This window comes from Curcuma longa, chromosome 4 (assembly GCF_044706935.1).
Source record: "Curcuma longa cultivar G26 ecotype Majalengka, Jawa Barat chromosome 4, ITB_CL_G26_1.1, whole genome shotgun sequence".
In the NCBI taxonomy this organism is placed as follows: Eukaryota; Viridiplantae; Streptophyta; class Magnoliopsida; order Zingiberales; family Zingiberaceae; genus Curcuma; species Curcuma longa.
In genome coordinates this window covers 8163825-8178303 of record NC_133864.1, presented here as the reverse complement: position 1 = coordinate 8178303, position 14479 = coordinate 8163825, and the positions used below count along the sequence as shown (strand labels likewise).

Below are 14479 nucleotides of genomic sequence, written 5' to 3'. Positions count from 1 at the left end.
AATCGAAACAAGCGGGATTCACAAAAAAAAAAACCCCTTCCCTTTATTGGGAAGAAAAGGAGGATCCAGACAAAATAGATCAAATGGAAAGAGATCCGAGTGGAAAAAATGTATCTTTTTAAAAAATTTCTTGTAGTTTTTCTTTTCAATTATAAGCGATAGAATTGTCCATCACAGTATATACAAAATAATCCCTTGTACGTTCTATACCAAATGAAATGTCACAATATTTTTTTATACATATTTAAGTGATGGAAAATAAATGTTATAATAATATTGAAATAATAAATATTATCGAGATAAAATATTTAATGAAATAATAGATATTTTTAAGATAAAATATTTGATGAGTATTTTTTATTTTTAAAAGCGTCTTTTTAATGATTTATACAATTTGGATGTCTTTTTAATTTTTTGTCAATTTAAAAATTAAAAAATGAAGAAAAAAATTATGACGATATTTTGACTAATTTATTCGGTTATCGCGAGCAGAGCCGCTAGCGAGCTCCAGGGAATGAGATCGACCTCTTGCTCGCTTCCTCTCCCACCGCCATCGCTCGCTCATCCACGAACCTTCTCATCCCTCTCGATCTCCTCCTCTTCCAGATCCACTCGCCTCAGCATCTTCGTCGACAATCACAGACGGCAACTCGTCGGAGACGACGACGGCTCCGGCATCTCGCACCGCCTTCGGAATCTTCTTCTTCGGACCGTCGCCGGAGCCCTTTCCTTGTCCCTGGTGGCCTCGCCTGCCTTCGGTCTCACGGCCCCCTCCCCCGCCCTCTGCCGCGAGGAAGATGGCGTGGCGGATCATGCGGAAGTGAGGCCGGAGTCCGTCACGAACGAGGGGCTCGTGGAGGAGGCGTGGGAGGTCGTCAATGAGAGCTTCCTTCCAGATTCCGGAGGCCGGACTTGGTCCCAAGAGAATTGGATGGTATTGGATTTGCTTTTGCTTGTGTTAAGGTTTACTTGATGGTAAAACAATACTGGAAACTTCCTAATACTTCCCCTCATTTGTATGCCGGTGAAGTTCAATGAACCAATCCAAAACCCATCACACTAGCATCATCGTGATTTAACTATGGTTTACGTTACACTGTTCACAAGTTTTTTTTTTTTCTGAAAAAATGAAACGGAACGTCGAGATACCGAGTATCTGAACATCAGTTCTCTATGTGCATGTTTGATTGGGAATCACCGATAAATCTTTTTTTTTGTTGGAAGTCCTAAAGTTTGACGTAGCCAAACTCCAAATAGTTGGAACAAACACAATTTGATGATGACGATGAATCACTAACAGACGATTTTTATGAGTTTAAGTTAGAGGCTCCCCATTTTCCTTTCTAACAAGCTCCTTATCTCCGTGGTTTGATGGATTTCTTGATTTTTGTATTGCCAAGCGAGCAACTCTGTTTCTGTTGCAGTTTGACACTAGCCAACATCTAAGATGGTGAGTCTTGGAACTGAGTAGAGTCAATCAAAAATATCCAACATATACTGCTCCATCTGGAAAATGGAACGCAAGTGACCCAATCCAACAACAGACATTTTGTGAGTTTTGTTTTCAGATTTTTAAAAAGTCAAGTTTGGTTCGGGTTTTTGTATATGTATATAAAACCTGAAAAACTTGAACTTTGCCCAATTTATGATATACAATATATATCAAATGTTATATATCATATACTATGTGCTTGTGCGCACACATACACACTCAATATACTATGAAAACCCAAAACCTGAACTGAACCACACACGTTTTTCAATACATTTTTTTTGTATTTTGAATTTTTGAGTTTGAATTCTTTTAGCTGACTAAATTCAACCACTGGAGTCAGGTTTTCTTAAATTTAACCTGTGCCCACCATCCACCTGTCAGCACCATGACTTGGTTGCCTTATTATGTAGATGACCTGGTTTGATGCTCACTAACGTTTGTTAATTAAGTACTAGATTACTTATATTACTTGCATTTTAAATTAGAACAATCATTTCACTCACCCTTATTTTCAGAACTTATTTCTTATTTAGCAAAAGAAGCAAGACTTCCTTAGTAGCAGAATACAAACAAGATCTAGAGCTCATGATATCATCAAGAAAATGTTGGCTACCTTGGGTGACCCGTATACTCGATTTCTCTCTCCAACAGAAGTAAGTATCACAATGTGAGTTTCCCTTGCGATTGAATGTGATATTTAAGATTTCATCATCATTCCATGTGTTATTTGAGTAATTAAGAAAAATTCCTTTGGTGACTGATCCCTAATTTATCATAAATAAATTATGATCCTAAGAAAGATTGAATGCCTAAATCATTAACCTCTTAGTTATCAAGATTGAAACAAATATTGAGAGCTAGTCCAGTGAATCTAGTCTGTTGTGTTCCCTTGAATGACTAATTATCTCTCCTATCATATGTATAGAGATCAAACTTGGCATTGACTTTGTAAGTTTCTAGTTTAGTGTCAATCACAAACTTGCTAACTTATACGGTTCTTGGTCAATGGACGGATACTTGGGTTTTTTTTGTCACTTTTTGATCCTTCATCATTAACTGAAAAGAAGCTTTCCATGTAAATTTACTCATTCTTTCTCTATTTTATTTTTCTTCAACACTTCTATTATCATTAGCTAATTATATTTCACGCCTTTTCTTTAGTCTTGCTAAATTATTTTCAAATGGAATATTATGTGATTGGAGTGAATTATCTGATCTCTTGTATCAATTTTTATTCCATTTCCTTTTAGCTAACTCATGACAATTTTTTATTGCTGTGTATAATGACAAGGTTTGCAATTTTCATGTTTGTTGGCATGGTGCTCTTGTCCTCATCGAAAGTTCTCAAAGATGGCAAAGTACGATATTACTGGGATTGGAATAAATCTGAGGGAAGTCCCTGATGATAACAGTAATGTGAAACTGAAAGTGTTGGGAATTATACTAGATGGCCCAGCTTATTCTGCTGGAGTGAGACAGGTGACAATTAAATTCTATTTATGCATTTTAAATAAAATATTTCTGACATCTTGATCCTGCTACATACATTTTTAAGGATCTTTACTTTTGTATAAAATGCCATGCAAGAGAGGTTGAGTGTTGAAATTACCTATATTATTGATAACAACAGAAGCATGCCTGGAAAAGGAACTACAAAGTTTCTGTGGTCAAACATGATGCACTTTCAATCATTGTCATTTGATCATATTGTAGGCCTCATTCTAATTTCCTATGTATTCAATTGATTCTTTCCTGTAATTGACATGGAAGGATCAACATGACATGACTCTACCCAGTGTGGTTTACATCTTGCCTGTATTTTTTTTAGCGTTTTTCATTTATATATATATATATTCTTGTTTGAGCTGTAGTGCTTCTTCCTGTTTTCTTAAGATTACAGTTCCACATAGATCTGTTGGAATTGATACTTTATACAAGAAGGTCATCCATTAGACTGAATTCTTAAAATAAAATAAGATATAAAGCATAAACATGATTGCTCAATCTGTGCCCATAGTCAGAGAATACTATGTGCAGGCATTTAATCATATACTCAAGTTTTTGTCATATTCTCTGTGATGCTCAGCCGTATGGTCCTTTTTTAAAAATTTTATTTCTTTCCTATGCCTCCACTAAATTATTGTTACTTGCCTCACAAGAATTCTTATACTTTCCAATGATTTTCTTCACCTTTCAAATCTTCAAGTTATTTCAATTTGGAGGTAATAAGCATCCATTTCCAATTGTTCAGTATTTCCAGCACATTAATTCCTTTTTTTCCTCTAAAGGGGGATGAGCTTTTGTCGGTTAATGGTGTAGATGTTAGAGGGAAATCAGCATTCGATGTTTCCTCCCTGCTACAAGGTCCACAGGAAACATTTGTTGTGATTAAGGTTGGGTGCAAATGATGCACATATCTTTTTAGGTTATTTATTGCAATCCTTAGTTTTGAGCATATAATTTATCAACTTATGTTTTCTTGCTATACTTGTAGGTTAAACATGGTAATTGTGGCCCCATCCAGTCTATGAAAATTGAGAGGCAACTTGTAGCCCGTTCTCCTATTTTCTATCGGCTGGAAAAATTGGAATCTGGAGACATCTCAGTTGGATACATACGCATAAAAGAATTCAATGCCCTGGCAAAGAAAGATTTGGTGATAGGTGTGCTAAATTTATGCTTTTGATAAATTTCAGAAGTCAAAAATATGCAAAGTCATTGCTTTTTCAAATTTAGTTTCTCTTCTGGCTGAGTTGAGAACTCATGCATCCATGCCTAGGCTTTGCCCCTGAGTCAATTGTATGCTTCCAGCTTTACCCAATTATATCAGCAAGTTAGAGTTGTCATCTGTATGCTTTTTCTGATTGTGGTAATCAAGATTGTGATTCGAAAATCTTAAGATCAACCAACCCAAACTGACCTAAACTATTCTTATCCTAAGTAGGATATGAGTCAAGCTAGGAACTTACGAACCTACAGTCTGTTCTATGCTTCCTCGCCGTTATTTTATGGGATATTGATCTCAGCAACCTTGATTGGATGGAATATATTTACATCCACTCAAGACAATTTAAAGTGAACAGTTTTTGAAAGTAAATATTTTTTTGTGTATATCATTTGAGAAAATTTTCAATTATATGGGACTATTTATATCTCTAACTAGAAGATTTCTTTCTAACTTTTGCTAATCTCATCAATCTTATATCTATCAATAATCTTATAGAATTATATTGCATTGTCCATATTTTGTTAATAAATAACTTTAATGGTGCTTCATGTTACTAGATAAAGGTTAGACTGTGCATAATAATACTATATACTGAAGTTAGGGCTTGTGATAAATTATTAATGTGAATATAGTTTTAAAAGTATTTTAATTAATTGTAGGATCCTAGACTGCATGCCCTAAACGTATTGACCCCCCTCGTTGCTAGTTAGGATCTTGATCTTGACAATCTTGCTCCTGATATGCAGCACTAAAACGACTCAAAGATGCTGGTGCATCATATTTCATTTTGGACCTTAAGGATAATCCAGGTGGTCTAGTGCAGGTATGGCTGTTCTTTACTCTTTTATTGATTAATTGATTTATGCAGGTTAAATGATTTATTTAGCAAGTCAATCTTATTTAGACTGTTTATATTATATTATATATATTTTTTGGATTTTACTTCATGGCATCATTTCCCATCTTTTTGGACCATCCTCTTGATTGAATTCTTCCCAGAAGATTTAAACACGTTGACAGTAGCTAATTTGATTGGTGATGCCAGATTCTAGTGTTACCCAATAGCTTAGAAGTATTATGTAACGATCATGAATAAAATATAAAATCAGTTTGCAACTGTGAATTTACTAGTTACATTGAACTTTTTTGTCCACACACAAAAAGTTCTTGAAGAAATGAATAACTGATGGAGGATCAGACTATCAATTGAGTTAGTCTATCTTGACTGGTTCTGATAATTTGAATATCTTGTTTCTTTTTTACGTGATGATTTCACTACTGTGGATTTTTTTTAATAAGATATACATATAGGATTGTGAAAAAGGAATAACATGGTATTGTTTTGCCCCTCTCGAGAAAGATTCTCTTCTGTAAACTCTTCTAATCTGATGCTAAAAATCTTTACCTTTGATATAATTATTTAAATATAAAAATTGATTGACTAACTACTTATCTCACAAGCTTAAGCTGTTAAGAAATGGAAGAATTTATTTATTTATACTATTAGGAAATGGATAATTTTTTAATTTATATTGTTAATGCTCTCGCTGCATGTGTGGTTGGAGCATTTGACTTGATTGGCTCCCACCTCCCAACACACCAACACATGAATTGATGAGATTCATTTTGGCACATGTAGGATTTGACCCCCCAACCTCTTGCTCGGATATCATGTTGGGTGGAAATAATTCTTGTGGAACCCTAGGTAGCCCTCCCCCCATACCTATACAAATAATAAGGATATGAAACATTACAAATAGATCCCCTGCGTTATAAATACTTACAAATGAGCCCAAATAACCCATAAAAGTAATAGTGACTATTTTCCATTGTACTATATCAATTCCCAGAAGAATCCATTCTCTGTATGTTGTTTGAATACGCTAAGAAGAACATTGATCTAACATTGTTAACTCTTATGGGGCGGTAATTTTATTTACAGTAAATTTGATCCATTTTCCTTGTTCAAGATTAATAGGATCGTTATTTTTCTTGTAGTAGTTTGCAATGAAATGTTTTGGTTGACTAAACTTTGGTTGAGAAAACAGTATTGGATACATGGCTAAGATTAATAGTATATCAGGTTCAAAGTCAGGAGGTTGAAATTTCAGAAAACTAAGTTCATTGAAGTAAGGGGGCAAAACAAATGTAGCCTCTCCTAGCAACATATTGAAGATGAGACACCATCATTGTTTCACATATACGTAAAGCATCGCTGAAGGCAAAGCGGTTAAAGAGGAATGGTTAACAAAAACTGAAAAGGAAGAAGGCTTAATTATGTAATCTAAAGAAAATATGAATTTGTATCGCTGGATGCTGGATAACTGTTTTAATTGATGGTGATTTATCTTATTTAAGCTTATATGGTTTCCTTGTTTTTGAGAACAAATAGCTAATTCGATGATACTAATGTCATCGACAGTTATGGTCTATGGAAGTTCAATTTGAAGTTTTTAATGACATTATAGTGTCTTATCAGTACTGTAATTCTGAAGTATGATCATAACCATATAGTTTTTTTCCTTTTCCTGTACCAATGGATAATGTGTTGGAGATTGCTTGTCAAGCTGGAACCTTTCAGTTAGTTGTTTTGCTGAAAATTTGCACATGCCTTTGGATCAGCATATTTTCCTTCAAAGTATATTCAACTAATACTTTTAGTTGCTTGAACCTAATGCAGCAGTTGTTTTCTAGGCTGGAATTGAAGTTGCTAAGCTGTTCTTGAATAAAGGAGAAATGGTATGTGATCAAAATTTTGATTTGTCGAAATATTTTCCTAACTGTAGTATCTCCATCAATGAAATTGAAAACTCAATCTAATTATATTTGTCTCTTTTTTATGTCCTTTTGATGGATTTCTGTTGATCTTATATACTCTTTCTTCACTTTTCATGATATTAGAGATCATGAGAATACAACTTGAGGTTGACGACATAATTATTTTTAGTGTTTGTGCCTCTTGTATCAAAATTCTTTGTATCTATTTGCTTCCTTCATATGATTCTCAGATTTTAGTTCTGGATTATTGCTTCTCAGGGTTTCATTACCTAACATGAATTCATCTTACAGTAATGTTGTTCCTCTTTCTAGTGAGGAAAACACATGAATGGTCCCTGAAATTTTATCCAATTTTAAGTTGTTAGCATCAAATGGATCTTAGTTTTTGGTACTTGAAAATCTTCATCTACCTCACCTATACTTGTATCAGATACTAACATTCAGATACTTACACTCTAAGTGAGCACTCAACATTCCTATTTATCACGTGTAAAAATGTTTTCAGAAATAGGTATGCCAAACACTTGAATTTACTTTCACGATGGATACTCGTTCCTAAGTTCAGGTAACTTAGCTAATTCTTATTTTATGTTCTCTATAGAAGACTAGGCTTTAGCCTTGTTTGGAGCATCAAAAAAAAAAAAAAAAAAAAAAAAAAAAATATATATATATATATATATATATATATATTTCAAAATAGAAGATTTTCAAAACATAAGAATCAAGCTTCTTTCACGGGAACTTTAGTCCCATATCTACCTTATGGAGAGTTTTGGAGATTTCAGTGCAATGTACCCATAAAGTTAATGTCTTGGAAAAAGTGAAGTTAGTGGAGGTTGTGCCCATGGTGGATTCATCAGTAACAAACTTTAGCAGTGTGGTGCAGAGAAGAAGAGAATTTTTGGAACTTGGGGTAGTACATGTTGGAACTTTAGTCCCATATCTAGCTTTTGGAGGGACTCTAGGATATTTAAATACAACTTGTCTTAGAAAAGGTATGGGTCATGTGGAATGCACACGAACAGTGTGCCACACGACATCATGCAGACAAATGGCTATAGGTGTTGTCGTGGTGCCCATGTGGTGCACACAAGCACACATGGATAATGTGGCTTACATGACACACATGAAATACTCTATTAGCACACTTCATACATTCACATTGTCACAATTCGTATTAAGGTATATACATATAGAAAGTCACGTTCAACCTGAGATGCAATGTATGACAACCAGTTCTCCAGTAGGAAGAGACTGCGAATGAGTCACTTTCAGCGTAAGTGGTGCAACTTTGTGAAGCAATAGGACCAAATGAACCAGTGCCTTGAACTGGTAGAATTCAAATCGTCAAAGCAAACCAAGGGTTAATAACAAGTCTGATCAGGTGAAGCTCAAGAAACAGCCCAACCAAGGATTAAGGAGTTGTTGTCTATTTTAAGAGTAGAGTGGGCTAATAAACTCACTCAAGTTCAATTGGAGTCGTAGCAAGCAAAAAACCTCCCTTCTCCCAGCAGTAGCAACAACCTTTGTTCTCCTTGCAGAAAAAGGTTCAGCATCTAGATTTGCACACTCTAGCTGGTGGATTCCAGCAACGTTGTTTTGAAGATAGATCACTGTCTCTTCCTGGACAATGCAAATTGCAAAAGAGTGGTCAATCTCACCGGACCCTGATTGCACACCATTGGTATGAGCAAACTAACCCTTAAAGGAAGTGATTACACACTTGGCCATTGCTACATCGTGACAAACCATCATTCTGACCCACTGGCAACCAATTTCCAACAAAATGTTCTTTAGTCGGCTTGGGCCTGAGGTGGTCTAAACCATGGTTAGAACCACAGTATCCTTTGCAATCTACTAGCATACCTATACCTGAGAGATCTAGGTCAGCATTTTCTAAGCCCATTGAGCTTTGCATCCAACGACCAAAAGTCATTTCCAGGTATCTGTTATGTAAAATGCATTCAATGAATAAAGAAAGCATTTAAAAACAAGACATAAAAATAACTCATATATTCATGAATCAAGATCCATACTTTAGGAAGAAACCATCACATCATACAAGAGGTGTTTATTGAGAATTATTCCAACTTATCTTAGGACTAGCTTTTGCCAACACTAAATAGCCAGTTATGGAAGGAACATGTCATGGAAGTGAAGATAGACTAGATAGTTTGAATGACGGCTTTACTTGCAATTAGAAAAAGAATTTATTTGCAGTAACTGCAAGTTAGAGAGGTCAAGCTAGATAAAGTTAATGACTTGTATATGTTCAACTGAGATGGACATAAACATAGTCAAGCCATGATAAATGTTCATTAATAGGTCCACAAGGATCTGGAAGGGTGGGCTGTTTTTAAATATTTTGAAAAAGACTAGTCAGTACAAGCTGATGGTGCAAAGAAACAAGTTTTTTTTTTTTTCATTTGCTCTGTTTTCATTATCTTTTTGCAAGAAAAACTTTCAATTTGGGCTACATTATAGGTTAACTCCATCAATTGGGGCTGCTGCATATTGATTCTCATAAATGTCAGCATGTTACATACTAGCATTTGAGCATAGATTTGGCAAGGGATTCAGATTTTAAACCTTAATTTGATCTTACGTTAGTTTCTTTCCATCTTGTATTGTGAGATTCATTTGAAATCAACTTGGAATTTCCATGATGTGCTGGTCTCTGATCTTGACTGTCATTGAACTTGGATTGTTTTAGGTCATGTACTCAAAACACTTATATGCTGGCTGCCACTGCTTGAATTTATTAAATTTGAGTACATTCTGGGACAGTTAACTGATTTATTGTAGTCATCTCATCACCATGATTTTTTAGGGTTTTATAAATAACTTTATTAGCCGACCCCACCTAGTGGGATAAGACTTGGTTGTTGTTGTATAAATTTAACTTTATTCTAATTTTTCCTTATGTGATTGTTTTTCATACATAACATTTCTCTTCCTGAAGAAACAACATTATATCTTGACCATCCATCAATTTGCATCCTAACCTGCATAGTATCCTCTTAACCTTATGTTCAGTTGCTCAAATCACCTTAGCTACATGAGTATGATCTATATATTACTGATATGTATTTTGAGATGAATTAGCATTTGTTCGACATTTCCTTTTAAATTTGTCAGGTCATCCATACAGTCGGCAGGGATCCTGAAGTCCAGAAAAGCATTGTTGCAGAAAACGCTCCCTTTATTGCCAGTCCTCTCATCGTATGCAACCTTTGCATCTTCTTATTTAGGCCTGTAATTTGTGCACATGATACTAGCATCTCAAGTTAATTATGAAGTATTTCACTTTTCTAACTGTGTGAAAATATATTTTTATTTTTACAATTAGGTTGGTTATACCTATGGGTCATTCTTGTCACTAGGGTCCTGCATTATTGTTTAGCCTTCATCTATATGCACTTCCGACTTCTGAGAAATATATTTTGTTAGGTAGGTTGCAAATTAATTTTTTTTATAAGAACCATCATCGCGAAATTTCAAATACTTACTGATTTGTTAACTCAGTGCTAATGTAGGATAAACAAAACCTTCTAGAAAGTATATTCCAGTATTCATATCAAAACCTACCACTATACCCATCTATCAACATGGAAAACTTTATAGACACTGTTGTTCTTGTGCTCCCACATCCCATCCATGTTTGTTCTGTTTGAACTGATAACTTGTTTTGTATTTTTCTGGTTATTCATCTTGGGGAGGTAAGAATACTTCTTCAGATGGCTCAAGCAGTAAGATGCCTCTAACTAATGTATCTGATAAATTCAGGCCTACAGTCTTATATCTTATTCATTGGCTGCGCGAAAGCTTCCTTCAGTAAAATGTTGGAGGATAACATATAGTTTTGTGCAGAATTGTGAAGTTGTATTTGATCACAAAATAGCTTCAGAACATCTTTGAACTGAATGTATGAGAATATTCTTGACCTTCCTAACTGATTATACTTACAAAATTGTGTTTTCTTCCTGATGACATATAGTACCTGCTGATCTTAGTCCAAAGTTTGGGTCTTTTCTACCTGTGCCTTTTTTTTTGTTGTTGTTGTTATCAGACACATTCTTTGTTTTGAGGTCTTTGTTGTTATCTTCATCACTGTGATACCTGAGGTAACCAAGATAGTCAGATTCATGATCCAAATTGGTTTAGTATGAAATTATTGTCAAAACATGTTACCATAGTAACTCTGACTGAATGAATGTGGGATTGCAACATCAATTCAGTGGACTGGCTTGCTCGGACAAGTCACACTTGGTTGTATTTGCTCCAAGGCCTTCTTGTCATGAAAGGACTCAACAGATTGCTTGCTGAAGGATAAAAACAGAAGAATAAGAGCCAAAAAAGTTCATTCCAGACTTGGGAGATAAAACTGTCGGGAAAATTGAGAGGTTCATTTTCTCTTCTTTGTTTGCCTCGGTGAGGGCAGAAGATGCCATCCCTGATGGAGTAGCAGAGGACCCAACCAGAACACAGTGCTGCCTCCTCACAAGAAGCAGCAGTGGGGTTTCCTCCTGAGGTTGTGCTGAGGTATCTTTGGGTGGGGGAATCAGGACTACAATAAGCTATTCTGCTTGTCCAAGGAGGAAGTTTGGTTCACTCTAGACTGAAATAGCAAGCACAGATGTCCCGCGATATTGTCAAACATCTCATTGTTCTCACAGCACAACTTGAGGTGGACTCTTCTGTTTCAATTTTTTTTTTTGTTCTGAAAAAGATATTGAGAAAGCAGGATGCTCACTCAGATTGCTCTATTTTAAGAACTGTGAGACTGAACTTAGAAACCAGGATACATGGTTCAAAAATAGACAGAGGTAGCAAGATAATAGATTTGTTTTTCAGAGGAAATCAAAGATTCAAAATTTGGGATTGCTAGAGTTCGTTCATAACCATTACAGGCATGTAATGGTTGGTGGATTCTTCTGTTGAATTGGGCCTACTTGTGTTTGAACTTGTGGATCGATCTTGGTTAGTGTTAAATTGAATGAGCCATTTGGTTGCCCAATGGTCTCTGATGGTTGTTATTTTGGCAGAACACTATGTTTAAACTTGTTACTTAAGAGCTATAATTGAATTAATGTATATAGAATTAAAGTGTTTTTATTAAATCCTAAACTCCAAGGTTCTTACTATCTGGTCCTAGCATCTCGGTTCCTCTACCCTCTTCTAATAGTATGTAGGAAAGCAAGTTGATTGTCTAGGGGCAACAGTACAATATTGTTGTGCCTTGTCTTATTCTTGCTCCTAGAACATTCTACTACATCATTCTTATCGAGTCGTACTTTCATTTTTTTAAACTTCATACAGCATCACTGAATGTCTAATGTTCGGCTTCTACTTATGCAGGTCCTGGTTAATCACAGGACTGCAAGTGCAAGTGAAATTGTAAGAAGTTCAAATTTCCTTTCCTCTGCAGATGTGCTCGAAGTCTGCAATCATGTGATTATTAATTTCAGGTCACTACAGCGCTTCATGACAACTGCAAAGCTGTTCTTGTGGGAGAAAGGACTTTTGGCAAGGTTTGGACATGAGCTTTTTGTCTAATTGCTTCCATTCTTTTGTACAAACAAAGTTAAACAAAAAGGAACTATAATTGTTAGTCAATTTACATATAGGAAAATTTTGGTTTGGTTTGATTTGATTAAGGCTATATTACTTGCTAACTGAGCTGAACAAAAGTTCAAATGTTCATTAGCCTTTTAAGCTAACTTCTAATTCTTTTTTTATTTTAATTAAGAAATTATATCTCCCATTCAAAGTAATTATCATATTTACTTGATCCAACCAAATGACATTGAACTGAAGAAAGGAACTTTAGTTGGGTTCAATTATGTTTTAATTGAATTTGATTTCTTTTGAAAAGTTTCATAACTTATAATAAACCAATTGGACACCTTAGTATGACTTCCTATTTTCCATTTTATGCTCTGCAACTTCACCTAGTTGTGTTTGCAGGGATTAATTCAATCTGTTTACGAGCTTCATGATGGATCTGGTGTGGTTGTCACCGTAGGAAAGTACGTCACACCCAATCACAAGGACATCAATGGAAATGGGGTAGAGCCTGATTTCCGGCGCATTCCAGGTAAAGAGTTCATTGCTCAGTGAATAGTAAACAAGACAATCGAAGGATTGATAGAATTTTCCAAAGCAGCTTTAAATGAGGTGGTCAGTTATCTTGCACAGTGCCATATCGAAGGCAAAAGTTGAAATAGCAGGTATTCAATTCAATCCTTCCTTCTAGGTAAAGACTCTATTGCTCTTTTAATAGTAAACAAGAACAAATCCAATGTTTAGTAGATTTTCAAATACAGGTTTAGCAATGAAGGACCATCAACACAGCATCATTCGATAGCCATGGTTTTGCACTGATGATGCTACTGTCGAATTTTCTCCGGTAAGTGATCTGCTCGGCATATATAAAGAACAATGTGATGAACTTATTTGAACTATATGATTTCTTTGGGAATGCAATGAACAGCCATTTTTCTGCACCATTTCACAATCTCCACCTTCTGCATATTGATTCTTCTACAACTTATGAATTACTTTAATTTTATCCCTTTGGCAGGTGGATTATCTCTGGTGATAGCAATGTAATGTTCAGTCCAAATGTCCAACAAAAAAAATTATATTTCCTCTCCAATGCAACCTTGGCAACAATGTCAACCTCCCTGTTAATGGCCTTCAATGTTTACAAAGGCTTGACTTTGATAGTTAAAAATAGATTGTTCTGTCTCTCTACCTGAACAATTCAAATCACTTTGATTCCTGCTGGGGTTGAGAACTTCAATTGGATGGTAAATCGACACAACTTTTCACTGTCTCAAGTTCGATCTTCCTTTGATTGCAGCATTGCATCGTGTCTACCACTAAGAACTTTACTTGCATAGCTTGAGTACATGCTTCACTTCTCACATTTACAGTCAAGAGAATCGTCCCGACGATTCTAAAATTCAGTTCTAGCAAAGCAATTAGTGAAATTTTTTCAATGTTGGTATAGTCTATCTTCTTTTACAAAAGGTGGAATTCGCTATTCCAACGGTTTCACACGGTCAGCCTCAGACTATCTGTGAGGAGGTAACGGTATAGTCCATCTTCAATAGCGCTCTAAGTAGTTTGTAATCTAGAATTAACTTACAAGGGTACCTTGTGATTCAAGCCAATTCCTCATGCATCCTTCTCAGTGAACAAAGTCAAGTCAAAGCATATTATACTTGTGGAGTTTGAAACGTTGGATTTATTTATATTTTTTTGATTACTTTGATGATCAACAAGAAAATTTTATGGGATTGAGTCGATCAAAATTGAATATCTACATTATAAAAAAATTAGTTTTTAAACATTAATTTTTACCAACTAACGCCACTACAATAGTTCATATTTTGATTTAAGTTTAAAAATATTTTGCTAATCAAATTAAATAAAAAATTAATGGCCTCAAACAATTCATTTAAATTTAAGAA

General features: G+C 35.1%; 1 protein-coding gene across 5 annotated transcripts; it reads left to right on the top strand.

Annotated features, from left to right (window-relative positions):
- The first annotated feature begins 490 nt into the window (after positions 1 to 490).
- On the top strand, positions 491 to 14179 carry LOC141826839 (carboxyl-terminal-processing peptidase 1, chloroplastic). 5 transcript variants are annotated; one of them, XM_074714149.1, is made up of 14 exons: positions 491 to 934; positions 2029 to 2148; positions 2837 to 2974; positions 3784 to 3888; positions 3990 to 4158; positions 4970 to 5046; positions 6918 to 6962; positions 10140 to 10223; positions 12360 to 12398; positions 12470 to 12532; positions 12969 to 13098; positions 13168 to 13231; positions 13328 to 13410; positions 13585 to 14179. In XM_074714149.1, the coding sequence occupies exons 1-12, from the start codon at positions 515 to 517 to the stop codon at positions 13221 to 13223; spliced, it is 1446 nt and encodes a 481-aa protein (XP_074570250.1). In that variant the 5' UTR covers positions 491 to 514; the 3' UTR covers positions 13224 to 13231; positions 13328 to 13410; positions 13585 to 14179. The 5 variants fall into 5 exon arrangements, with proteins under 5 accessions (XP_074570250.1, XP_074570251.1, XP_074570252.1 ...); XM_074714150.1 differs by having other exon boundaries at positions 13314 to 13410; XM_074714151.1 differs by having other exon boundaries at positions 13168 to 13257.
- Positions 14180 to 14479: the final 300 nt, after the last annotated feature.